The sequence below is a fragment of the Lipophrys pholis genome (assembly GCF_963383615.2).
Source record: "Lipophrys pholis genome assembly, chromosome: 17".
NCBI classification, from domain to species: domain Eukaryota; kingdom Metazoa; phylum Chordata; class Actinopteri; order Blenniiformes; family Blenniidae; genus Lipophrys; species Lipophrys pholis.
The window spans coordinates 12,905,739-12,932,611 of record NC_137643.1 but is presented as its reverse complement, the minus strand read 5'-3'; the positions used below and the strand labels follow the sequence as shown (position 1 = coordinate 12,932,611).

At 41.7% G+C, this 26,873-nt stretch overlaps 1 protein-coding gene across 1 annotated transcript in view; it reads right to left on the bottom strand.

Moving 5' to 3' along the window:
* slc45a4a (solute carrier family 45 member 4a) overlaps nucleotides 1-22,921 on the bottom strand; it is a 50,969-nt gene extending 28,048 nt beyond the window's left edge. Inside the window, exons 1-3 of the mRNA XM_080485248.1 lie at nucleotides 22,800-22,921; nucleotides 21,432-21,515; nucleotides 1,637-2,986 (exon numbers count right to left, since the gene is read on the bottom strand). Coding sequence (XP_080341374.1) covers nucleotides 1,637-1,958 — 322 coding nt within the window. The 5' untranslated portion in view covers nucleotides 1,959-2,986; nucleotides 21,432-21,515; nucleotides 22,800-22,921. The remainder of the gene's footprint in view (nucleotides 1-1,636; nucleotides 2,987-21,431; nucleotides 21,516-22,799) is intronic.
* Between the last annotated feature and the right edge of the window lie 3,952 nt (nucleotides 22,922-26,873).

Genomic DNA, 26,873 nt, shown 5'->3' with positions numbered 1-26,873 from the left:
CAATATGGGAGGCAGTCAATTAGCCCGACAGGAAAAACACGACACGACTGGATTAACTCTCTGTTCGGGGATCAACCTCAGCTTCACTGTCTGCATTAGTTTTCTTTCTTTTAGTGGGATAATCTGCAGCTCTCGTGCCCCCAAGTGGTTTCGAAAATCACTAAGAAGGGCTCAGACGCAGCCCAGAAAAGAAAATAGGCAAGAGCAGCGAAATCCTGGCTAAAATTAGCAAAAAGGTGTGCGGTAACTTAGGTGTCCGATGCTCCCATATGAGACAAGCCTTAAATAGAGTTGTAACTGTAAGGAAAATAAAAGGTACATCATGTTTTCATGATCCCCGCCAGTATTTTTATCGCTACGTTAACGTCTTAGATAACACATTCACAGCCCTAACCGTCTGCAGCGTGAAGCTTGACTTCTTTAAATGCCCCGCACATGTCCGTCCTTCAAACACAACAAAAATTGGAAGCGAATGGTACCCTGTGGCGTCTCATCCTTGGTGAGCCAGCCAGGAGTCATGTTGCCCACAGAGTGACCTCCTATTCATGTTATGTAAGCGAGGAGCTCACACTGCGTCACTGAGGGGGAAGTAAAGATTTGGAGGGGGAAAAAGAAACGAGACCGAATGAGGATTGCAGGGAAAATGACTGAATTATAAATAAGGCTATGGTTGTTGCTGCCTTTTATAGCCTCGGCCTTACTTTTTCCTGTGCCTGCTTCTCACTCTTTTCACCCTCCGAGACTCCAGTTCAATGAAAGCAGGATCACAGTTGGCACATTCTCAAAAGCTGTCAGCGATGACGCTGGCTGTGAGGGATGCCCAGTTCGACCTGAGCTCTGTTAGACTGTGTGTGTGTGTGTGTGTGTGTGTGTGTGTCTGCATACATGATCAGTGTCTCAGACGAAGAAGAAGAAGTTGTCAGGTGGAACGATTTGTTGTTGTTGCTGTTCTGGTAGAGCAGCAGCAAAAGTGATTAACGCTCTATTCCCAAATAAATTTCCTTTTTTTAAGACATCAACCTAGAATATTTCTTATACTGACTGTTACTAATTACTAATTTTCTGCACATCAATTATTCAAGAAAATAGTTTCCAGATAAACTATCCATGTTAATCCAGGCAAAGTGCAAAAACACTTTTTTTTTTCTTTTCTGCCATGAGGGAAACTGTAGCAAGTGTGGAATATGGAGATTATGATTTCATAGAAATTAAAATGATACCATCTAATGTAATCATTGGATTAGGTGGTGTACTCGCAGCAAGCTTTCAGGGACACAGCTGACTTTAGAGAATGCTTTTTAAGCCCAGAACACAAAGACTGTATTAAAACTGGGAAAAAAAATATATTATTAAATAAAATAAAAAGCTCTATTTCTATACATTATGCTATATTGCTGAAAATCTGACAACTTCATGAATAACCTAAAATAGTGTTATTTGTTGGGAGGTATATTCCACACCAACAGTAACTACTTGCATCGCTATGTACGACACTAAGGTCTAAGCTGCAGTTGGTGTAACCGACAACCAATCAGAGGCCTATTCTGGACTAGAAGGCCCCAGGTGACAGTAAGAGCCTCTTCCTCAGTCTTTGCAGACGCAGACGTACCAGTTTTAATGCACAAACTCTACTCACCTATCTGCAGCAGCACGGGCGTCACCAGCGCCGTCTCCATGGCGTAGCAGAACTCTCGGCCAAACATCACGGCGCCGTGCATCAGCCATCTCTTTAAGGGTATGCCTTCGATCGATCCTTCGCTTGCAGATTCTTCTCCTCCAGTGCGACCCCCTCCAATCCCTGCCCCTCTGCCGCCCAATCCATCCGTCTTGCCTCCCGCTCCTCCTTTCTCCTCATCCGAGCCTGATGCGGTGGGGTTTTTGGTATTAACCCCACCCACCAGAGATCCGACCTGCATCGCGTCAGCCTCTGTGTTCTGGGGAGGCATTGTGGAGGGCATGCACGCAACGGGAAAACAATCAGGCTCCTCGGAGCAAACAAATCTGGCAACGAGTACTAACGTAGAGAAAACAGTACTTCACTGACCTGCTTTATGTCAAGACACTCGCAGTTTCTTCAAAACTATTAGTGACTTCCTAGAAGTAACTTACAATCTTTACAAGGTACGGAATGCAACCAGTGGCTGTAACTTGTTGGTTATATCATCTATTTCTAGAGTGTTCCTCAAAAGGATAAAACCGTGGGAAAAAAAGACTGTAACAGGTAATGTCCCAGCTGGAGAGGTAATGAACTAAACCTGGGTCCTTTGGAAATTAAAAAAAATGTTTACTAAATGAATAAAAACTAATCTCTTATCTACAGATCTAGAACAGATCTGATTTTCTAAAAAGAAGAAAATCTAATTCAGCAATCAGTTGTCCTCCAAAAAAATACGGCACCTTCAAACTGAACACCTCTTTATCCTTGCTTTCCACTCGCAATTGATAAAAGAAAAGAATGAAAGAAAATCAGCTTTGCAAGGGCTTTGTAGAAAATCTCCAAAAGTAAAGGAAGCAGTTGAATTTCACAGGAAGAGAGAGCGGTACATTCCAAGAGTGACTTTGTGCATTTTCTTCTTTGTGTTTGTCAGGTGTGTGAGATGAGGCCTGGAAAGCTCTGTCAGCTTTATTTGGTACGTTGGAGTAACAGTGTTTGTGTGTCAGAGTGTGTGTGCGTGTGTGTGTGTGTGGGGTGTGTGTGTGTGTGTGTGTGTGTGTGTATGTGTGTGTGTGTGTGTGTGTGTTTATGGCTTTTTTGTCATTGAGGTTTCCCCCTCTTTACTGTCTATCAGAAGCGGTAAAAATCCATATAGAAGACCATTCAGTGAGTTTCAGAGTCATTTTGTGTATGGAGGGCTGGATGGAGAGCTGGATGACGGATTGGGTGGGGGCAAGCAGGAGGCCGCGGGGGGAGGAGGGAGGAGGTGGAGGGCAGGCGGCGACGGTTGGCGGAGCTCCTCTGAAAATCCCCATCGATTGGCTGATCAATCTGGAGAAGGAGGGCAACAAAGGATAATTGAGAGAAGAAAAGGAAAATCACAAGTTAGTCACCTTCAAAACATTCCGTCACGTGTGTCAAGATAAATTGGCTACGCGTAGGAATGACGAGTCCTGAAAATTTGGTCAGCTGACATGAAAGAGGAGGAAAAAAAGAAGTGAGTGTTCTCAATTTCAATATTATGTGCAAAATTACCACACGGCAAAATTGAATAACAACCTGTCAAAATTGTAAGAGACACTTGTGAGTATTGTCTGTATTGTCTGTGACCAGTGCAAAGATACGATTGCTAAGCTCAATCTCTATGCATATCATAAACAGACCCGGCGGTATGGGGAGAACAATTGTGGATGCCAAATTGTTAATGTCAATTATATCCAAGTTGATCAAATTCATCAAACATTTCTGTTCAAATGTAAGAAGCAGAAATATAAAGCAATCAGAAAGATAACTGAAAGAAATGTACTCAAATAACCAAATATAAATACTTATTTTTCACCTCTAATAACTAAAAAGTACAAATTGTCCCTCCTGTTGAAGGGCAAATACTAATGTTCTGTGCCTTATGTTGGATACGGCAGTGTTTTCTTGTGTTGTAGGAACTTTTCTTTCTACATAAAATTGTGGATGTACTTGAAGGTAATTAGAAGTTCTGCCTCTCTGGTATTTCGTGCATTACGCAATGAAACGCTTTACTGTTTCTTACGCCAAAGAGTTTTTAGATTCTTTTTTTTTTTTTTAAACCAAAAAACCCCCCCAAAAAACAAAGAAAAATAGTCTCTATTTAAAGACAAATCCCGATTGGAATGTCTGTGTATAATCTATCAAAATGGGTTCATTATAACGGAAGAGTTGCTATTCTTTGAAAATCCTGATCAAAATCACATGTTTCACTGAGAAAAAGGCAGAAATGTTAAAGAGGCTAAACGTATAAGAGAAAAAGTGTTTTTTTTTTTTTAGGAATTGAGGACAACCATCCCATACATGCTGGCCTTTGTCAGTGTTACTGGCTTAGAGACAACAGGCTGACATCACAACTCAAACACACGTTCTGGCTTCAGGCCTTCTGAGGTATTGGTTGGTTCATAGTTATTTAGTTGAGACAAACTCATAGCCACTAGCCATAGCGAATCTTTGCCCAATTTTAACCTTCACCACAACCACCACCTTGAAACGTGTATTCACTTATAAATATAATGCTGGTTTGTTTGGGGAGTCCCTGTTTAAGATTTTTCTTCAGCACATCCAAGACATACTGGGATTGTGAAGCACCTAAAAAGGTGCCGCACACGCCCACGTAGAGAGAGGAGAGGGAGACTCGTACACGTGTGTATTTTTGCAATGAAAAGAGTCCATTTTAATAGAGTGTAATTGCACTGAGCACATGATTCATCCTCATAGACACTCGGACAGTCTTTGAACTGGACGGGAGGCATGAAAGAACTCAATGTGCTGTATGAGCCCAGAGATTTTCACATTGGGCTACTGTTTCGAACAGAGGCCTTGTGTGTGTGTGTGTGTGTGTGTGTGTGTGTGTGTGTGTGTGTGTGTGTGTGTGTGTGTGTGTGTGTGTGTGTGTGTGTGTGTGTGTGTGTGTGTGTGTGTGTGTGTGTGTAAAGAGGAAAAAAAGTGGAGTACAAGAAATATGTATTCAAGTTCAATGACCAGTTCCAACTGAATTAAATTCCAAAGTGTGTGTGTTGTTTAGTTTTTGGTTTTTTTTTTATGTGCAGCAGCTCACTGGATTATAGCCGGTGGAGACAGCACGTTTCAGCACACACTAACACAGCCCACGTGAACAACAAACATACATCATAACGGTGCCAAGACCTTTGTCAATCCTCTTAGGGAGGGATGGAGAAAGAAAACCAATTGAGAAAGAGAGCTGTGGGGAAAGAGAGAGAGAGAGAGAGGCAGGAAGGAAAGCGGGTTTGAACAGGTGGACGGTGGGAGGAATCAGCGCTGGATGACACGAGTCGGTCAAAGAGGAAGCGACAAACAGGGAAGACGAGGACAGATGGATGAATGAAGACGGAGGTCAAAATCTAGTTTATCTCCCTGCGAGTTTCTGATTCCGCTCCACTTTCAATGCTCTCACATGTCGCCATTAACATTCATGATTCACTCAAGACGGTCATGAATATTTTATCACCCGCAAACGCGCGCACACACGGACCCCCCCCCCCCCCCCTCACCTGACCTCACACACTGCAGCAGATTACATAACTCCTTCACAGGCACCTCACAGATACACACTAATGTCCTACAGATTCTGGCCCGGCACGAGCAGAACAAAGTCCACGACCCGTCAGAGGGACGAGGCAAAAGCTGACTTTCTCCTTTCATTATCGCCGCACCAGAGTTGTTTACCTTGATTTAATTGGAGATTGTTCTCTTCATAAATTACATTTTCTTTATTTATAGTGAATCCAACAACCCAACAAAAAAAAAAAACAACAACCTTTGAATCACCTTTTTGGTCTCAGAGCAACTCTCGAACTACAAACCATATTAGAAAAAGAAAAAGAAATCCTGACAACTGAGCCCGCTTATTTGCACAAACAGATGCAATTAAATTTTTATTATTCGCCCGATCATGTTACGCTAAAGTGCAAGTAGATGCACGCAAGGTGTGTTGTATGAATTCAGGAGGTTTGCTGCGAAACTGAACGCGTTTATTGATCGTGGAGCCTCAATAATCAAACCTGCTCTCAGAAATTAAACAAAGCAGCAGTGAAAAGAGACGAAGTTCACTCATGAAACTTAAAACCTGGTTTCTCCCCCCAAGACTTCTGTGTGGGGAAAAAAAAGCATTACTAATCTAAATCCATCAAGCACAATCAAGAAAATATTTCTTTCAGGACAACATGGACAGATGTCATATATCAAAAGTTGTGATTATAAAGACAAAAATGCAAGAATAGAGCTGAAAATTGTTTTTTTTTTCATAATTTGGTCCATCCACACTTCCAAGTAGAGTTACTTGTTCCTTTCCTGGAAACTGTTTCTGGTATGATGAAACAGTTCATTATTCAATATTCTTTCAAAAATGGGCAGATAACGGTCTTCTGTTGGCCTTTACTGTTCCTGATTTGACACTAAGCCCCAGCAGAAGAATAATCTCGTCATCTTTCTGGTCAAAAGGCGGACTAGAAGTCAATTTATTTAAGCTTGTGATAAACAGTGACGTAACCAATTATGGATTAAGAGGGCGAATTTGGGGGGCTTTCTGCAGCAAGCAACCAAAGTAACAAAGTTTAGGAAAAACAATGATCAGGACCGCAGCAGCTGAAGTGAAGAAATAATTAAAAAAACAAGCTCAAGAAGACTGTGGAATTTAATCAGTTTTACAAATTTTCAACAACACTATGCAATGTTGTGCAACTGCTACATCACACATTGAAATGTTCAATTTAATTCTAACATGTTAGATGGACAATGTCCGGCTGTACATAATCTACATGGAGATATTGTTGAAATCACAAGAAATCTTCATCTCAGAAAATTGAAAAGGTTCCATTTTTCTCTCCATTAACGGATTTCAACACAGCACATGTTTAGCATTAACAATGGAGCTGTGAAGAACGCACATTTTAAAAACAAACTTGAAAATAAATCTGTCATCAACAGCCAGACGGCTCAATTATTCCAAAAACACTAAACAATGCAAGTCATCACGGTGAAAATAAAAGAGATGAAACAGAATAGAATAATCTCTATTCAAATACCTCTGAAGACACAAGGGGCGATTCATCCATCAGTTCTGACAGTGAAATATGTCGTTTTTGACAAATCTGCAGGTTTTAAGAATACCTCATCCTTCTGGAGGAACCGGTATCGAGTGTGACAATGATAACCCGTATGTGTGATGTAAGCTGCAAATATGCAACAAATTGGGTCTGCTTTTTAAAACAAGGGCAACAAAAGATCAAAATCAAGAGATGGCTGAAAAACAATTATATCTGCCTGTATCTTCCCCATCAGCTGATAGTACTATCTGCCCTTCATCTCCAACTGTCAGTCCGACAAAACACACACATAAAACACAAAGAGGTGATCACTATCTGATTTGAGACCTCAATACACCAGTTGGCCCCTCCTATTGTTTCTCTGTGTGTTGTTGTGCATATATGCAACTGCGTAACGTGAGCTCAGCTCATGTAGAATTACATTTTGGGCATTTCCGGGAGCCGACGTTAACAAAATGCAGTCTCACGCGAGAGCAGAGAGAGGGGGATTAAGACGAGATGAAAGAAAGTGAAGATAAGAAGCGAGGAAGGAGGAGGAGCACAAAAACACTGTTTTTTTGTTGTTGTTTTTTTTCCAATCAACAGAGATAAAAATGAGCCAACACACGAGGAGAAAACAAGAGTAGCAAAGGAAAGAGCTACCTGTCAAGGTCAAGGTCAAGAGCAAATTAACAGTCATCGGTCTCCTGTGTCTCACACATCGACACACACACACAAGCAGGTTTTCCGCGAGTAGACACACTTAACACACGTAACCCAGGTCTATTTCGGAGAGTGTTTATTCTGGTGCCTTAGACCAGATTACCTGGGACACAAGCATGAAATCAGGCCAAGCTCCGGGGTTTTGTACTTCATGTCTTTTCACCATCTTCCTGCTTCTATTTCTTGTGTATTTTCTTCCTCACAAGCCGGCAACATGTAGTCACATGTACGTAATGCATAAAATGCTAATGCTAAAATTGTTTTCAGCAAATCCCGTCTGAGTAATGATTGTTAGGGAGTGGGAATCAACCAGAGCAGAGCCTTACATTGTAAGTCTATCAAGAAAAAAAAAAGCCAATTAAAAATCTGTTGTTAGTTCTTTTCCATATTTCATTTCATATCCAATCCAATCCAATCCAATCCAATGTATTTATAAAGCACTATTAAAAACAACTCAGTTGACCAAAGTGCTGTACAACAATATAAAAATACAATTATAAATACAACAATACAGTGGCAGCACAGAATACACTTTGAGCAGTAAAAGTCAACTTCAACACTGGTTAAAAGCCAAAGAGAACATGCGTGTTTTAAGATGTGATTTAAAAACATGAAGGGAGTCAGCCTGTCTAATGAACAGAGGAAGCTCATTCCACAGTTTGGGACCAACCACAGAAAACGCTCGGTCTCCTCTGAGTTTGCGATGCGTCTGGGGGACCGAAAGCAACGCTTGATCAGCTGACCTGAGTGAACGTGCTGGGGAGTACGACACAAGCAGGTCGGACAGGTAACGAGGGGCAAGGTCATTAAGACATTTAAAAACAAATAACAGAATTTTAAAATCAATTCTAAATTGCACTGGGAGCCAGTGCAGAGAAGAGAGGACGGGTGAAATATGATCATATTTTTGTGAGCCAGTCAAGAGGCGCGCTGCAGCGTTCTGAACCAGCTGCAGGCGGGTCAGTAAGGACTGGCTGATGCCGGTGTACAGGGCGTTGCAATAGTCCAGCCGGGTTGTGACAAAAGCATGAATCAGTATTTCAAAATGATGTTTTGAAAGTGAGGATTTTATCTTTGCGAGTTGCCTCAGGTGGAAAAAACTCGCCTTCACCACAGCACTGATCTGTTTGTCAAATTTAAAATGTTGATCCATCTTTACCCCCAGATTAGAAACAGTTGGTTATCCTTCTCAATGTCTGAGCAATATACAGATTCCATGTGGATTTCTCCAAAAAGAACAATGCTGCTGCAAAACATCTTAAAGTCAAATTAGAGGCTGGGATTATGGGTGAAAAAACTGATTGCTATCAATTCCAAATGGAGAGCGCTGTAATCAGTGCCATCTCATTTTTATATAAAGCATAAAGACCTATGCTCTGGCTTTGATGCAACAATCATCCATCTTTGATACCCTTTATCAAAACTAAGGTGTCGGAGGGTTGTTGTCGCTCCTGGCAAACACAAGACAAAAGGCAGGGGGGGAAAAAATCCCAATAATTTTCAACTGACGGTAACATACTTCTATCTTATTTTGATGGGTCAGCTTTTCATCCTTGTAGGTTTTTACAATTCGAAAGAGGTACTTGTACTGATGGGGGAATAAAACCCACAAAGTAACTGAAACAAAGCATCAGCTCAGTTGAGCCGACTGTCATGTGACCAAAGTGTCACATGACCTGTCAAAAAGAGGAAGACCGTACACAACTAACTGCTGACAAGGTGCATGACACTGTGGGAAATGGAGCTGTGGCGGCAGCGTACCAAGCTTTTTGGTTGCAGGAGTTCATTTTACTTTAGTTAAGGGTGACTTGCTCCACAATCAAGTCAAACCTGAACAACCTGAACATTTTTTGGTAAACGTTCAAAGTCGGGTGACTAAAGAAAAGCTTGTGATACAGTCAAGAAAACTGCAGAACAACAAGGGGAAAGGTTTGATGTGTGATTACAACAAAGTTGATTTAGTTGCTAAAATGCAGCCAAAGGAGTGGGATGAGAGAACACGATCAATTGGTAGACATTCAAAAGTTGTCGTCATCAATTCAAGTCAAATTCCCCCAAAATGCGAGTGTTAACTTTGTAAATACAAACATGATTGTATATTATTTTAAAATTTAAACGGTCAAAAACAGGCAAAGTCTTAAAGTGTTCAGTAACGAAGGTAATAGTCACAATGGGAGCCGCTGAGCTGTGGAGGTCTGGACGTCTATGTACCTGTTCCACTATCATTACTCCATCAAATTGCATGGATGCATGAGTTTAGGTGTCACGCACCAACAAGGCACGTGAAAACACAGAGCACTGACCCATATAGGGCCGGGGATAGATTACAAGGCTGCAGACCTTGGGATCGGGTTCTCGTGGAGCTTTGGCCCAGAAGATGTTTGTGCGCACCTAGGTTTGTGTTTGTGTGACAAGGAAAGAAAGAAGATGAGGCAGTAAATAAAAATAACAAGGCGGGTGCTCGGTTACTGTCAGAGAGACACAAGACTGTAACTTTTCAGGCAAACAAAGACCCAAGGACCTGAGCGGTTACGCTGCGGCGCTCCAGTACTCATCAAGGCAGGTTTATTTCGGGTCAATCTGCAGGGACACATTTTCTCCACCACTTTGTGCTTATGTGGTTTTATGAAATGATCATTTTGAACCAAATATAATCAAAACTGAATAATAAAATCCCAAAACTTGAGAACTATCGATAGGTCTGGAAGGACAGTTATAAGAATGAACTGAAAACAATGGAGTTTCATCATGTGGGAATAACTAAAGTCGTATGTTATAGTTTCTGAAATAGCAACTTTGTTTTGTCATGTTTGCCCCGTGAGATGTAAATTAGTTGAGTATTGCAAATAAACTTTTGTATTTTGAGAATGTACTGTTTGTGTGAATGAATGCGTGTATTTATGCATTTGTATGTAAATGCATGCGAGTTATTCAACATTACAAAGATCAAACTTCACAAATTAACTATTAATTGTCTGTAATAAAAGACATCTCTCTTTAATGGATCGAATCAGCTGTAAAAGCTTGACAGAAACGCGTTTATTCGTGGCCACAACGTGTGGTTTTAAAGTTTTATGTGTGTCGTGTACGTAGTAGAACGCAGCAAAATGCCACCAGCAGATGTTTAGCCTTCTGTGTCTTGTTGAGATTTCTGTCTTTCAACCAACGTACTGTGACAGGAAGACAGAGACTCTTCAGTCCTTGGTCGTGTATGCTTCCTCTCGCTTACACGCACACATACGCACACATACATTCACACACGTAAATCAGGCTGCAGCAGATAAGCCTTTAAAGAAAGAGAGACATTAAAACACACTGGTTGCTTTCCACAGACATACATGCATAGAGACGCTGCAACATTCCCGTTCAGCTCAAGATTTTCCCGTGAAAAGTAACAATATTTCCAGCTCGGAGAGGCAGATGGTAGGATAAGAGAGCAAGATGGAGAGAGACTGAGAGCAGGCGATAGGAGGGGGAGAGAGAGGTAAACACAGAATGGATGTGTGCATTATGGTGCAGTACTGCTGCAGTGCAGAGTAGGAGTGGTGGTGTGGAGGGTGGGGGCACATGTGTATCAACGTGCACCAGCGTCAATGACAAATCCCCTACTCATAACACCAGGCTTATATCACGATACCGGCTGATATGACTGTGACGTAATTTAAGTGCTCTTAACATGTGTGCGCTCCTGCACGCAGACGCATATTAAAACACAAGAGCCCCCTGCTGACTTGGTTTTGTCCGTACGATGTTCCAACAGCTCCAAATCGACCTCCAATATCAGCCTCACCTGAACCTCACAGCTGCCGCGTCTCAAAATAGAGACGACATGTCTTCACTCACTTCATCCTCATTGCAGTGAGATGACAGGAGGACACAAATGCCAGCGTTGTCTCCGAGTTTTGGTTCAGTCAAGGTCACTCCAGTAGTCGTTCTGCTGATGAGCTGGACTGACCCGAGACACCACGGCGCACGCTACATCAATACAATGCCAAATCAACCACCAAATCTTTCACAGCAACACGGTCACTGCATTTCTCTGTGCGGACCAAGCATGAAAAATCTGGATAAGTTGTTGTAGCAAACCAAATATGCACTGTCGTACACACAAATATTTACAAATTATGCCGTCACAGAGTCAAGGCCTAGTAAGATTCAGCTGGCAAAAAATAAATAAAAAATACTCACATGTTCATATGATGCAGGAACTCAATATATTAGATTTATTTCCATGACTTTGGTGAAACTAACATGTTAACGTGAGGCTACATTCAATGCATACAGTAATTACAAGCAGCTGAGAGTAAAAGAGCCGTGCACGTGTGTCTCATAGAGCTCGTCCTATTAAAAGAAGTTGATTGATTACCCAAAAACATGGCAGCAAAAGAGCTCCAAAGCCTCTGCAGCGCCATAACGTAAGTCTGATTGATCAACAAGTGAGCCTTTTTCATTTACATGACTGAAAGCTATGCTGTGGCTACTCCGTTACGCAGCAAAATATATGATATAGATTCTTGCATCCACACAGTTAGGCCACTGCTAATAGCTGTGCTGGCTTCTACTCCACACATTAACAAAGTGCACGGATTATAGAAAGTGAAACAGCTTAGCTGACCACACAACAATTCTTTGTGGTTTTCCACCACTTGCTGTTTTCTTCTCGTCTCGTCTCCTGGTGCCCAGCAGACTCATACATATCAAGCAGTGTTTCTTTTAAAACTTAATCCATGTAAAAACTGTCACTGGAATCTAAATTTGCTTTGCATAATTCTAAACGTGAAATGGCTTGCACTGCATGAGTTTTATAGTAAGAACTCTTTGCTTGCAGAAACACCACAACTGCAACTTCAGCCAAGTTCCTCCTAAAATGGCAAAAAGAAAAAAATAGTACTCCTTATCCTTAAATAGTAGTGCATATTGTGAAAATACTGTGTCCTGGAGTGTGTACTTTTATGGTGATACTATGAAGGAGTTCAAAAAATAGTGACGCTATTGTCAATTGATTAAAAAAAAAATAAAGGAGAGTGGCGGAGAAAAGAGGGAAGAAGTCACCGTGCTCTGTGTTGTGTCAACTAGATTAGCAGCCACTAATAGACCAGTCATCCTAATGTTTATTTTTAGCCCAGACTAGCTAATCAGCTGGCTGGTTAGTTCGCGCTGTGGCTCGCCCACATAGGCAGCACCATCACTTCACACCCAGCATAGCACAGCCAGCCACCTTGCCCTTTCTGCTTTCATAAGATGACATCTCTGACTTTTAACCATTGGCTGCGTTTACTAACGCGACTGAACTTCCACACGGTACTGCTGGTTCCAGGCAACAGAAGAAAAAAAAAAAAAAACAGTGCATCAATGCTAAAGTAGCATCAAGTCTTTTGGGAGGGAAAGAGAAGGGGCCAGGGGCATTGAGAAAACACTACACTATTTATTATTGGTAATAGGTTATTATTAGGTTGTAAGCAGACTGTGTACACACGTACACCAACACAAACTGTTATTTTAATCTAACGAAAGGTTGGTCTCAGCCCGTCTAGACAGTAGACGTCAACGTCATGTTTCAGAAATTTAGAGTAATTAATGCATAATCTGTTGACCCATTATTCTATTTTTTTTTTTTTTTTTTCAAACTACAATGCTAACGACGATATTCAAGGAGCCCTATAACGTAACAACTGGTGTTAGTTTCCGTCCGTCTGAATGTTTGAAGCTGAATGCATTGAGGTTTTGACGAGAGGCTGACAGCAGCCTTGGCCTACTTCCCCCCCCTCCACAGTCATGCTACTCCTGTGTCACCCACCCCCCACCCCGACCACCACATACACAAACACACACCATTAACTCACCAAGTCATACCCCATGTGTGCCCCTTCTGACTACAGTACCCCCCCCACACCCAACATCACATTACTGCAACCCCCCCACCTGCATCCTGTCTTTCTGACCTCAGGGGCCTGCCCTCCTTTGAGAGACCCTATGTGTGTGTGTGTGTGTGTGTGTGAGACAGAGAGAGAGAGAGAGAGAGAGACCTCCCCCTTTAGCACCCTGAGGCTTTTACCCACCAGGGAGTCGCACGCCAAATAGAAGACTGAAAAAAAAAAAAAAAAAAAACCAGCACACACAAAGAGTCTGCAAAGAGTATATAGATCACTTAGTGGATCTGCGTGCTTTCTTTTTCCAGTCGTCGCTATGACCAACCGACCACTTTGTCACTTCACAGATCAGCCTCCAAGTGAATGCAAACCTCAGTGTGAAAAGTCACTTAATAACATGAGCCTCCTGTGAAAAAGCAGCATACAACACTGGCACCAACAACAACTGATGTTTTTGTTTTTTTCGTACCGTAACCACCATGATTGTTTCACATCGGCACATTTGACAACGGGCCAAAAGAATGATCAGTGCCTGCACAGACTTGTTCGACATGGTACGAGAACTGGAGACGGTGCGATTTTGAACCCCACCCACACATGCACTGGAAGATTCCACTGCACACAGACATATTGCATTAGTTACTGGTGCTTCATTCCAACCAAACTTCACCAGAACTACTTACCAAACCATTACTGTACCTCCAAATGCATCTGCATCTTGAAAAAGTACCGATTACAAACTTTGATGGCGTGCCAACACAAACTGACACGCATTGATGGAGCTGGTGAGGTGCCAACCAAAAGCAACAAACGGCATAATTAGTCCAGACACAAATTTAGCTGCCAACATAAAGGTCAAATCATTAAAAAATAAATAAATAAATAAAATCACCCATGTCAAATAATATGTAAACAAGCTTGCTGCAGAGCAATGATGATGATTCAGGACTGAAACAAATCATGTCACAAAATCAGTAACTGTGATAACCACCTCCTGCAGCATCATCGAAGCTGGCGTTGCTGGAGTGCCACAATTGGAAAGAAATTAAAGACGTTTCAATGGGTTAAGATATCACGTTCTTTTTCTTGTTTTGTTTCTCTCCGATCACGCTGCCTTCCCATTGAGATCAAAATGAGGATTGGCACATGGAACTGATGCACTCTCAGCTGCACACAAAACAAACCGTCTCACCCAACCTGCAAACACTCCCATGCAAGCTCTCACAAAAACACAGTCTGTTTGGAAGCTGTCAACATGTCAGTGGAAGGGTGCCAGCAGGGCCGGAGCCAGGCAACATGAACTCCAGCTCCATAAAAACAATGTTATGTCATTGTGGCCGCTGTCAGGAATGCAATGGCCCCAAGCGGAAAAAGATGCACCGCAAACTGCAAATATTCCGAATTTTAAACGTGTATATTCCATATTTTAACATTTTAAAATATACAGTTCCAAATACTGAGGGTACATCCGAAAAATGTATGTCAAACCTCCTTCTGTCATCAAAACAAACACTCTGCTGCAAAGGCAAAAAAGATAATTCAGGCCGTAAATATAGTCACTTGCTGGCCTACATTTAAGTGTAGAAGGTCTGTCTGATACAAGAAACCAACAGTCCGGCCAGTTTGGTTCAACCACTTCAAAACAGCCCACTTCTGATGTTGATTAGGCATGAAACAATCCTGCAACCAAACCAGTGTGTCAGGTTGTGAATGTAGGGCATGGTGAATCAATCAGATATACAAATCTGTAACAGCGATCTCACAAAACATTTTTTTGTTTTCATTTAGGGATACTGTGGTTAGAATGTCAGCAACTTCTCTTAATCAGCTGACGGACATTATTTCATCATAAAGAAGGTGGCGGAAAAGAATGAGCCAACGACCTGCGGGAACAGATGGCGTCATACGCACGCAGAGTTATGTACATACCATGCAGCCCCTCCTAACCTGATTTCTAGTGCAGCTCTGGTCATTTTTAGCCACATCGATGGCAACTGCTACCAAAACTAGTATTAGCATGAGCGCTGATGCTGGACAAATTGATTTAAAGTGCTTCAAGGCACCCAAAGATGGTCACAAAAGGGGAGACAATGGAAGAGCAAATGTTTCAGAACACCTCTTTGGAAAAGTGGCCCACTACCATCGCTATTCAGGTACAGTACTGCACATGACAAGTTTATCCAATATAAACTCCTCCTTCAAGGTCTGTCTCTGTCTGGTATAAGTCAACGTCCTTCCGTGAGACAGCTCGAAATGCGGTTAAACCCACTTTCTCCCTCTGCTCCAGGTAAATAAGCTCAAAAGTAAGCTGGTGTCTGTGTGCAGCCATTACCGTGAGAGTTAATGACATTACTGGCAAGCAGCCAGTCATCTTTTTGCCTTGTTCACCAAAGCTACCTGTCCAGCTCTTTGTCTGCATCTCCTCATCAGACAAAGCCATCTGTAGACACTCTGATCCAATGGAAAGTTTGAGAGGGGCTTTCTAAAGCCTGGCAATCTTCACCGATCAAGAGACCACACAATTGATGATGACAAACGAGAGATCGCACTAGAGCTTCCCCTTCTGATCTGATAGTGTGTGGTGTGACGACGGAGCTCACCACACACTAACTATATATATTTATATATATATATAGGTCTATGTTCTTCACGCTCAATATTCCAAATCTTGCGTAGTCAACGGCATCTAGATGTAAACAAACATGTTGCCACAAATCAACCTCGGGCCTATATTACGACTCAGGATTATCTTTTATCGAGGTAACTTCAGGATTAATCCTGGGATTTCCGTAATGCGAAGCAGATTCACTTCTTACCGGGATAAAGCACCCCAGTACTCTGATGTACTGAAGCAGAGAATGAAGGCACCGTCTACTGACCAATCAGATCTCTTGGAAAATGACCTGCCTAATTTTCCAATATCCTGATTGGTGTACAGATTGTCCCGCCCACTTGGAATACTGAGAGCGCAGCGGAGGGGGAGACGGAGCGTTTAGAGCGATCTTTATGACGTAATACAATAAATCCCCTTATCATTGAGGCTTTGAAGGATGTTTTTGTTTTTGATTTGTTCCCAAGTCTATTTAGTTCCACGAGGGTTTATCTGTAATAACGAGTTTAATAATAATGGTCACGTCTGACAGAACTGCCGAAACATGAATTTATGTTCACATTTACTCTGCCGTCACGGTGATGAATTAATGTTCCAACACAAAATGCATTCACACCGGGGAAACAGCCTCAAAACAAACGGATGGAAAATATAAAGTTAAAGAAGAGCCGTGAGAAATAATCAAGTGAAACTGAGTGATCATCGTGCCGTGCAGGTCCGCTTATATTGTCCAATGATTTAATATTTTTTAATCTCATGAAGTCACGCATTAAGAAGTCAGGAACTTTCTGGCTTTGGCTGCAGCAGCAGCAGTGTTGCGTTCAGCCTGGTTGGCTTTCATTCCGGTACTCATCTATGGTACTATGACGTCACACACCGTGCTGCTCGCCTCCTCTCAGAGCCGAACACACTACAGGATTTTTCGTCGTCGACAAAATCACTCTGAACACACCACAGGGAATCCAGACACGATTTTTTTTTGCAGACATCCGACAATCGGGCCCGAGCTCCCGATAATCAGCAGCCTGATTATCCTGTAGTGTGTGCCGGCCTTCAGATGATAAAGAGAAAACCTTCGACTGGTGAAAGATGTGTACTAAGCCAGACAAGTGATATGAAAGCCACATTTAAGAACAAAGTGAACTGGTGTTCTTACTGTAGATCAACTTTTTATTTCATTTTTTAAGTGGTTGAATCTGCTGAATCACTTTCAAAATTTAGAAAGACATTTAAGATCTCAGTATTCCATTAAATACTCTTCTTGGGACTGGTTTTAAGCATCACGCTCAACTGTGGGGTACAAAGGTACAAAACATTAACCATTCCAAAAATGACATTAAGTTTGAGATTTCCAGTGCCGTGGGTATTTTCTCGGCGATGTCAAAAGAAAGGTAAAAAACGTACGATTAGTTACCTGCCAAGCCAATGAACCCTGGTCCCGTCTGCATTCGGGGCAATTATTTGGTTGGATGGTATTTGGTTATTTGCCATAACCAACTGGAAATGTTGCCAGGTAAGCTAAGACGAACAGCGAACAGTTGAGTACATAAAGGTGTGAGACAAGGGTGTGGCCAGTGTGCTTCACTTAAGATGAGTGATAAAATTAAATAATTCTGACAAGCTGGCATCCGGACAGCTTTTTGGGTGTTTAATTTGGAGGTGGGGCATCAACTGGAATCGAATCAGAAGAGATAGAAAAAACACCCAAAGACACAATGACTTTGGTGTATCTTTGGTTGGACGAACAGTTCTCTTTGAGTATTTTTGCTGCCTAAGTGCAACACTGACAGAAGAGAAACTGTCTGCACCGATGGGATGGGCACCCCCAACCGCTCGGCCCCAAAAAAACCACAACAACATTGTGAGTTTGTTTTCAAAATGCTTTCTGAAGAACATCTTACTGATGGAGTTTTGAAGGTAATCTTGGATAACAGAAACCAAACAGCTCCAAGTCTGGTGAGGCAAAACTTGTTCATTTCATACCATCTGATTTCATACTTGGCGCACACAAAAGGAAAAATCTGACCTTAACCATAACTTGTGGTAGATTTTGGAGGTAAAAACAGGAACAGGCAATAAATTGCACCTTTAAATTTCAAATAATAATCTCAATCAGAATGCAGGCTGAATAATTCAGATTTGCACATGGGTGGGGTGAAATAATCCGGTCCTTGATTAAAGCGGGAGCACTTCCTGCAGTGCATTTTGAAAGGTCAAGATTTGGCCGGTGCTGGCTTTGCACATCAGAGGAGGGCTGCATTCCAAACGGATGATCATCAACAGATTTCTGGACAGGACTTCTCGAGAAGAAAAGGCGCCGAGTCATACGACAGCTCATTGTTTTTGTCTGACGGCGCTGGCTGCAGGTACAGGAGTGTCAACATCTGATGGGTTTGTTGTTTTCTTTAAAGAGTACAGGTAAGACTAGCATTGAAATATGAGACAAGATCATTTCAAATATGCAGGTGTGTGCCAGTTTTTATTGGCATGAAGTCGGAATCTAATTATCTTCCAGTCCACCTTCTTAGCACGGTTGCAAACTGCAATAAACAAGTACCTCCTTATGTGTCGGTAGCAGTTTGTTTTCACGGATTACGAAATGACAACTGAACCCGCTGAACATTTAAATGCATACAAAAGTTTCTATTTTATTTTTTTTTATATTACTTTCCAATAACGTTAATAACTCTGAGACACTAAACAAAACATAGAAGGCCCCATGCTGCAGCACCGACTCTGTAAAAATAGAAATGAGGGAATGATGACGAAGAAAATAGGAAGAGTGAGTGGGAGTAAAGAAAAAAAGTGAGATGAGACCGGGGGTGGAGGAGAACTGACAGGACAACACACTATAACAAGGTGGAAAGTCTCTATTCTTAGAAGACATGTTCTATTGGTGACACTCTCTCCAGCTCCAGAGTGTATCCTCCGCGTGTGTCCTCTAACTCAAAGCCAGGGCTAAAACTGTACAGCCACCTGATATTGACTTTGATCACAGTCCTCCAGAAAACCAAGCAGCCATGCATTCGGTGTTGCAGACCCCATTCGGTAGAGGTACACTCAATGCTCACAAATCAAATCCTGACATCGACCAAGAAAGAAAACATCCCCCTCCACTTGTGCAAACTTTCACAAGAATTACATTTCAATGCACCTCTTTTGCAAAAGATATTTAGTAAATACATAAACCGCCTCTCAGCAGCTGACCCAACGTGTGCTTCTTTGAGATACGTCGGAAATAAGAGAACTCTCGATCGCATTGAAGTCAGCGATACAACAAACCAGACACACTAAAACAGTCTTGCCCTCTGATCATAGGTGGGAAAACATACTGGCTCGTTCCTTCCTTTCCCCTCGACCCGCAGGCATGTGTATAAAAACTTCACACTACGAGGAAATGGATATTCAACACACAGAATCAGAGCTCAGGATACAAAGACCTTTACTGCGAGTACATGCGTGTGTGTGTGTGTGTGTGTGTGTGTGTGTGTGTGTGTGTGTGTGTGTGTGTGTGTGTGTAGACAGCGAAAGACAAAGTTAGCAAGAGAAAGGAAGAGACAGCGTAAAACAGCAGCCAGAGTTACTTCAACTCTACTTTGACTGATTGGTGGTTTGGGGCTCAAATGAAAAGCTCAATATCATTACATTTCTTGATGAAATGAAGAGCATAATAGATTTTTAAACACACGATTGAAACATTCAAAAGTGATCTTGTGAGTGGTGGCACCCCTCAACTGTGTTATTGGATATATACATTTCCGAAAGTCTCCATGATTATTTGGCAAGTGCCAAATATTTGTGATTGTTTTGCAAATAGTGTCAATCTTGTTTGTATGTCAAGCGAGTGTGGCGCAAATCACATGCCAAATCACCCCCCCCCCCAAAATAAGAAACTAAATTCACCAGGAGTTCATGCAACATATGTGCAATAGACACACAGAACCAGTTCAACATGAATTCAAGTGAGAAACGTCCCAAACTTCTACAATTTCGTACATTTTTGTCACACCATCAGGTCAAGAGTTTGTCACAAATCACTGCAGTGGAGGATTAACGAGTTTTCCACGAACTCTCGCTTCTTTTTTATTTTTTTACCTCGTGAAAAGTACTAAAGATAAATAAGCAGAGTCACAGTAAATCTTCTAAACATGCTACACTGGGTTTCTGTCTGTCTGTCTGTGAGGCATATTTCAATACCTGAATAACCTTCATGGAGACACACACACACACTCACACATATACGTACACACCATACTTCATTCTCATTCAGTCAACATGACGTTGACTTCAACTGTTGCAGCCACAAACAATAACATAATCCAGGCTGAATGGTTGCATACTCACTTATTAATATGTCATATTATGTTAATGAAAATACCATCCTGTTCTGCACGTAAGGCACCAGTTGACCTACATTATGGTATGGGTGGGTGGGAGGGTGTTTGCTCTGTTTGCCTAATATCTGTGCGGGTGTTTGTCTCTGTTCATGTGACTATCTGCATGTGAGCGATTGTGTCTGGCGATGTCTGTGTGCGTGCGTGTCGGTAATAACCTGATGCTGACAAAGCAGCAGTCGGCAGTCAGCAAACATTGCACCAAGAGGAAGTGGATTGCTTTCACTTCAGCTGAACAGGCTGGTGTTCGGGGGGGGGGGGGGGGGCAGCTGAAACCTGAAGAGCGTCAGCAGCTTTCCACACAGGGTTTTAACAGAGGAGGTGGCACATCAGACAGACGTCCTTGTGCGCGTGTAACAAGGCCAATTATAGGCATATTAACTGCATATTTGTAATTACACAAAATGTGTACAAATAATAAATGATAGAATGTTCCTTGTATTGCTCTGGACTTCATTGTTGTAGTTGGTGCTTATCTGTGGGAAATATGATCATAATTATAACTGTTGCATGATGTATGCTCTAATGCATTGCTTCTTAATCCCACATCTAATGGGAAGACACACACACACACACACACACACACACACACACACACACACACACACACACACACACACACACACACACACACACACACACACACACACACACACACACACACACACACACACACACACACACACACACACACACACACACACACAGTACACCCCTGCCACCTTGCTTCCTAACTTGTCTCTCCTCCTTTACGATTCTACTTAATGGGAGAGGTCAGCGTCCAGGCCCTTTTAGTATTTCACTCTCCCGAACATTGTCAAGTTACGTTTAGCAGTTTATCTCTCAGTCAGACATCCTACTGTGCCATATACTAATGCACTCCTGTGGATTTTAATTGTATATGGCCAACAAAATCAATAATGTTGTGCTTGTTGTTTTGAGCCGATTATTAACATATTAAGACCATTCGCATCCTTTTCTGGGCTCTCTGCTGTGTGTTGGGCCAGAACTACACGAGCAAACAGCAGAGAGGAACAACACGAGCAGTAATGAGTGTGAAGTTGCTGCGGGCCACCTTTAGTCAGCGTGTGTGAGTGATGTTACGCTCACCAAAAGGCCCTGAAAGCTTCATTAATGTCGTCGTGACGTCGTGGTTTGGTCCAGGCTGCCAACCTTTAAGCACTGCAGTTGTACCTGAACAGAGAATAAAATGTAAATAATAAAATATTCAACACATCCACTTAGTGCATGCACCCACACTATGTCAACTCACACCGTACATTAAGTCAATACAGCAGCAACACTGGATGAAATACACACAGGCGCTCTTGCACTCCCCAGCACACAAACAGAAATAAATCAGTAAATCACACACAAACAAGATGCTCCCCTGACACTCTCTCTGGTCTCTTTTATCAGGTCCTCATTTGCAACAGTAATCGGAGGAGCTGCAGCATTTACACGCCAACACGTTCACACAATAATTTCTAGTCATAAGCAGAAATGTGAGAGGAATCACGTGTATGAAAAGTCCTAAAAAATCTATCTCAGATATTATTAGACATTTACAAAGGGAGTCCCTTACACTTTGACACTTAAAAGGTGAACAGAGAATCACTTGAGGCAACAATGGCATATTATATTGTCCGGGGGAAAAATAAACCCATTAAGATGTTTATTTACTTGCAAAAAGCTCACAAAGGTGGATTAATACTTTCTGTGTAAATTACGGTCATTATTTTTATTGATATATTCATTATAAAACATTTTTGTCAAATGAAGTACAATGTTTTGATATTTTCATGTGCAGCCAGGAGGCACAGAAGACATTTAAAAACAAACTGATAAGAGAGTTGATGAACAACAAAAACAAAACAGAAAACTTCACTCATGTTTGATAAAATCCAAACACACCAGCCGCTTTTCAATTTTAACCGCAGTCTTTATAGCAAATCGCTTCTTTCTGCTTCATTGCAGGCAGAAGTGATGAGGGACATGAAGGCTGTTCAAAATGTACTCAATGTCCAGACTGCCACACAGAGACCTTGAGCCGGGTCTGTTTTTAAACCCCTCTTATTTTTTATTTATTTATTTTTTGTCCTGTAAACACCAAGCAGGAATCCTAATTATGCGCACTTTATTATTAGCCTAACCTAATTATGCAACCTGAGCGACCTCCAGCTGTCTGCGGATCCTTTTTGTTTTTGTCACAGGCCTACAGAAAGTACTGTAAATGCCTCCCCTCCTCCTCTTCCTCCTCCTCCTCCTCCTCCTCCTCTTCTCTCCGCAGCAGCAACCTGAGATGCTGTGTGTGTGTGTGTGTGTGTGTGTGTGTGTGTGTGTGTGTGTGTGTGTGTGTGTGTGTGTGTGTGTGTGTGTGTGTGTGTGTGTGTGAGTAAGCGACTAACAGCGGCGACAAAAGGTTCAATATCCGTCCCCCCGGTGGTTCCCGCTACCGCGGCCGGACTCCGCGCTCACCTCTCCGGGTCGTGTCAGCCGCTGGCCCCGCTGAGCGCTCGGACGGTCTCTCGGCTCTGCTGCGGCTTTTGTTGCATAGGTTGTCCGCTCCGATGCTCCTGCGACTGAAGCCAGGGCTTTAAATACGCCTTTAAAGGAATATGTGTCGGAAGAAGAGACGTAGCGCTGACTTCCGCCGACGTCACCGCGGATTTGAATAAAGGGGCGGGGCCTCGGTGGAGGTACACAGAGCGGCGGAGGAGCCGCGTTCGTTTTAAAGGGGAATGTGGAGAGTTCGGCTCCTGGAGGAGAGTCGGCTTTTATGGCTCGGTTCACTAAAAAGAGCCAGATCCTTCGACTCTCAACGGGATCCCCAGAGAGGTTGCTGCTCAAACTAATTCAATTATTCACACACATACACACCCATACCAAGATACATGCATATGTACAGTATTTGCACATTATGCATATTTTTGTCAATACTTCATGTTACTTTTTCTTTACTCTAATTTGCTTTTTATGTACTCCATCCATACATCTTCCATACTTTTCATGGAACCAATCCCAGCTAACTGTGGCTGAGGGTTGCGTAAACTCTGGACAGGTCGCCAGTCCATCACAGGGCATCCTGAGAGACAAACAACCACACACACTCACATTCACACCTAGGGGCCATTTGAAGTCACCAATTTACATCATATACTTGTTTTTAGACTTTGGGAGGAAATTAGAGTACCAAGATAAAAAAAAGATGGTGCTCCTTTAACACTATTACAAAACAATGTGTTATGTATTTGTAATTATATTATATTATATTATATTGATTTATATTATTATCATTATTTCTAATTTTATTTATATTAATTGTTTACATTAGTGCCGTTTTTAAAGAGGTACAAGCTGAGGAATTAAAAGAAAAAAAATCCCCATCTGTTGACATAAGAAAAAAGTTCGAGAAAAGTTCAAATACCTTAAAATGTCTAAAAGATATTAGAAAGTTACAACATAGGAAGAATGTCTGCATATTTTGACACTTGAATGGTTCAAATTGGTTTGACTGCAGGAGCTGAAGCGAGTCAAAAAGTACAAATAAGTCTCAGAATTAGCATGCACACAATCAAATAATTACAAAGAAAGCATTTCTGCATCATTTTAAAGTACGAACATTTTTGAATTTGCTGTGTTGTTAAAGTTGTTAAACTGTAATGTTTTCAAACCTGCTGATCAAGACGGTTTTGCGTGAACTCAAACATTACTTGAATACTACTACTACTACTACTACTACTACTACTACTACTACTAATAATAATAATAATAATAATAATAATAAAAAATATTATTATTATAGAAGAATAAACCTAAAAAAAAAACACGGTCACAGTGCGTATTTACAATATAACACACTTCTTATGTTGGTTAAATGTCTTAATATTGTTGCCTGCGTATATATATTGATCCTCCTTTGAAAATATTACCACAAATACCCTCAGAGCAGGGTTTATGTTCTGTACAAGGGCTGGGAAATGTGCAGGGGAAATCCACACTGGAAACATGCAAACTCCGCACAGAAAAGTCCTCAAGCGCAGACTGAAGTGAGAATAATATTCTCGCTGATATGAGAGTGCTACAATACAACTCGCAAGCTTGACAACTGGACACACGTGAGGTCACAGTGACCTTGACATTTGACCTTTTGCCAGCAAACTCCAAATAACCCGTCTTTCAGTTTGAAAACAAGAAAAAAAAAAAATTCCCTCAAAGTGTTCTGTAAAGATTGTGTTATTGACAATAACATGGACAAACGTTTGTTTTACATTCCAGCTTGAAGGCATGACGCCTCCAGCCTGCAGCAGACGCTCTCCAGAGCCATAAATACACGTTTCACTGCTGTCCCATTCATAATCAGCTTTCAGTAGAATACTTGAAAGCTGTAATCTGCTCGTGTGTCGCTGTGTGACCTTCAAGGAAAAACATGAAATTGTACATAAACGCTGTATGTGGCATGCTGCATTTGAAGATCTAAAGTCCGGCTCCTGTCTGCTTGTAGGTCCACATCTGGTTTTGCTGCTTCTCCGTGTGTATCTGAAAATCTGACGACAGCCTTTTTTGCTTGTGAGGCAAAACAAACCAAACAGATCAGACGGGGAACACGATGCTAGTGTCCAAATACAATTCCATTAAAGGAAGACAAAGTACTTTCGAAAAATCTTAATCTGACATTAGAGGGAAAGTTAGTATTTAGTGGTGTTCCATTCGGTATCAATATTCAGACACTAACGAGCTGAGTCAGCACATTCTGCCTTTGAAGAGACAAGCTGTACCAGTACAAGAGCCAGGCAATGTGCTGCTGAGCCAGAATCTGAAACTGTGCCTTTATTTTCTAACAGATGTCCAACTAAACCAAAAAAATATGAATAACTAGATGGATTCAAGACTCAAAAATCTTTTTATGCTTTAATAAAACTGCACCTCATACAATCCCGCTCACAATAATCCAAACAATCCATGTAGGTATGTGACTCGCGGAGATCTATAATTAAAGGTGTAGCTCAACAATTATCACTGCCACATTGGAAACATAACGTTCCCGCTCAACGCCTGACGGCTCAAATCACTGAATGAGAAAAAGATATCGTTGGAATTGACAGCCACCAACCACTGTGGGCCCTTGAGCAAGGCACCACAACTGTCTGCTCCCCAGGTGCTTCACAGCAGCAGCCCACTGCTAAATAAAGTGTATTAATGATATCATGCAGACTTTATATGAAGAATTCCCAGATCAATACATTTTCTTTGCCTGATTTTCTTGTTCGATCAAATCGCAAATATGAGAAAGAACCGATGGAACTTCTAGATAATTTTACTGACATATCTCTGCAGATTGAACTGAAGTGCAAATTGTTTGTTTTGTTTTGGGTTTTTTTCTTCCCCTACTCTAATACTTTTGCGCTCACTTCCTGTTAGCGGACTATTATGGATCAAAGGAAACTGATTAAGAGCCGCGGGAGAAACAGAAAACTACTTATCTTCCCCTGCAGCCGAGGCATGAGTGGACCTGCTCGCTGACAGATTAACTGCCGCTTATGGCTTTACGTTACAAAACAACGTCCAGCACACGCACAGACACATACTGAGACAAACACGACAGCACACAATCTAAACGTCCACATGCGGAGTACCGTAAGCTTCACATGGGACTTTCAGTGAGGCGGTGATGTAAAAACTCCACGGGGAGGCCTTTCACAGCGGCAGCAGACCCGCAGGGATTAGGTGTTTTGCTCAAGGACACTTGAGCAGGGTGGACCCGGCCCGCTCATTCTCTGATATGTTGTCCAGCACACAGCCGGAGCAGTTAACAGACGGTCAAACCGCCTCTTGTTTTCACTGCGGAGCCACAAGGAATTGGAGACAGGAAATAATCAGCCACATTTTGTTGATCAATGCAATGATGACAAGTGGCAGAGCTATCAGCCTATTTCAGACAAAAATGTTGATGGTTTAATCTTCTTCAAGAGTAATCATTCCTAATGCTTTTCATCAGAGATACACATGAATATTGTTGAGGTTCTGACCTCACGGCAGCTGAAAACAAGAACTCAATGAGTCGTTTAAAGGATTTCTTCACAATTTTGGGGGCATTTTACAAACAGAATATCTCATTCTGAGCCGAAAAACAACATATTAAACAATTACATGTTCCATGGAAACATTTCTGGAGCTAATAAGTTGCATTTGCTCAACCTTTATTTTCAAGTTTCAAATTCACTGCAACTCCTTTAGGTACAGAACAGCGCCCTCTTTTGATAAAAACGGTAAAGTGCACATAGATTCCCAGATTCCGCGTGTTATGATTGAACAACCTGAACTCTTCGCAGGAACAATTGATGTATGCAACATCTATCCAGGAACTACGCATGAACAACATCTTTTTTTGACAAACTCTGGCAAAATGTGCTTTGGAATCATTGTTAAATCACACAAAACAAAAAAAAAAAGTTAAAATAGACTCAAGTCTTTGTGTTTTAAAAACTTTTTTTTTTTATTGTAATAACTAGTTAATATCTGGGGCAAGATATGCATTTTATTAATAAGAAG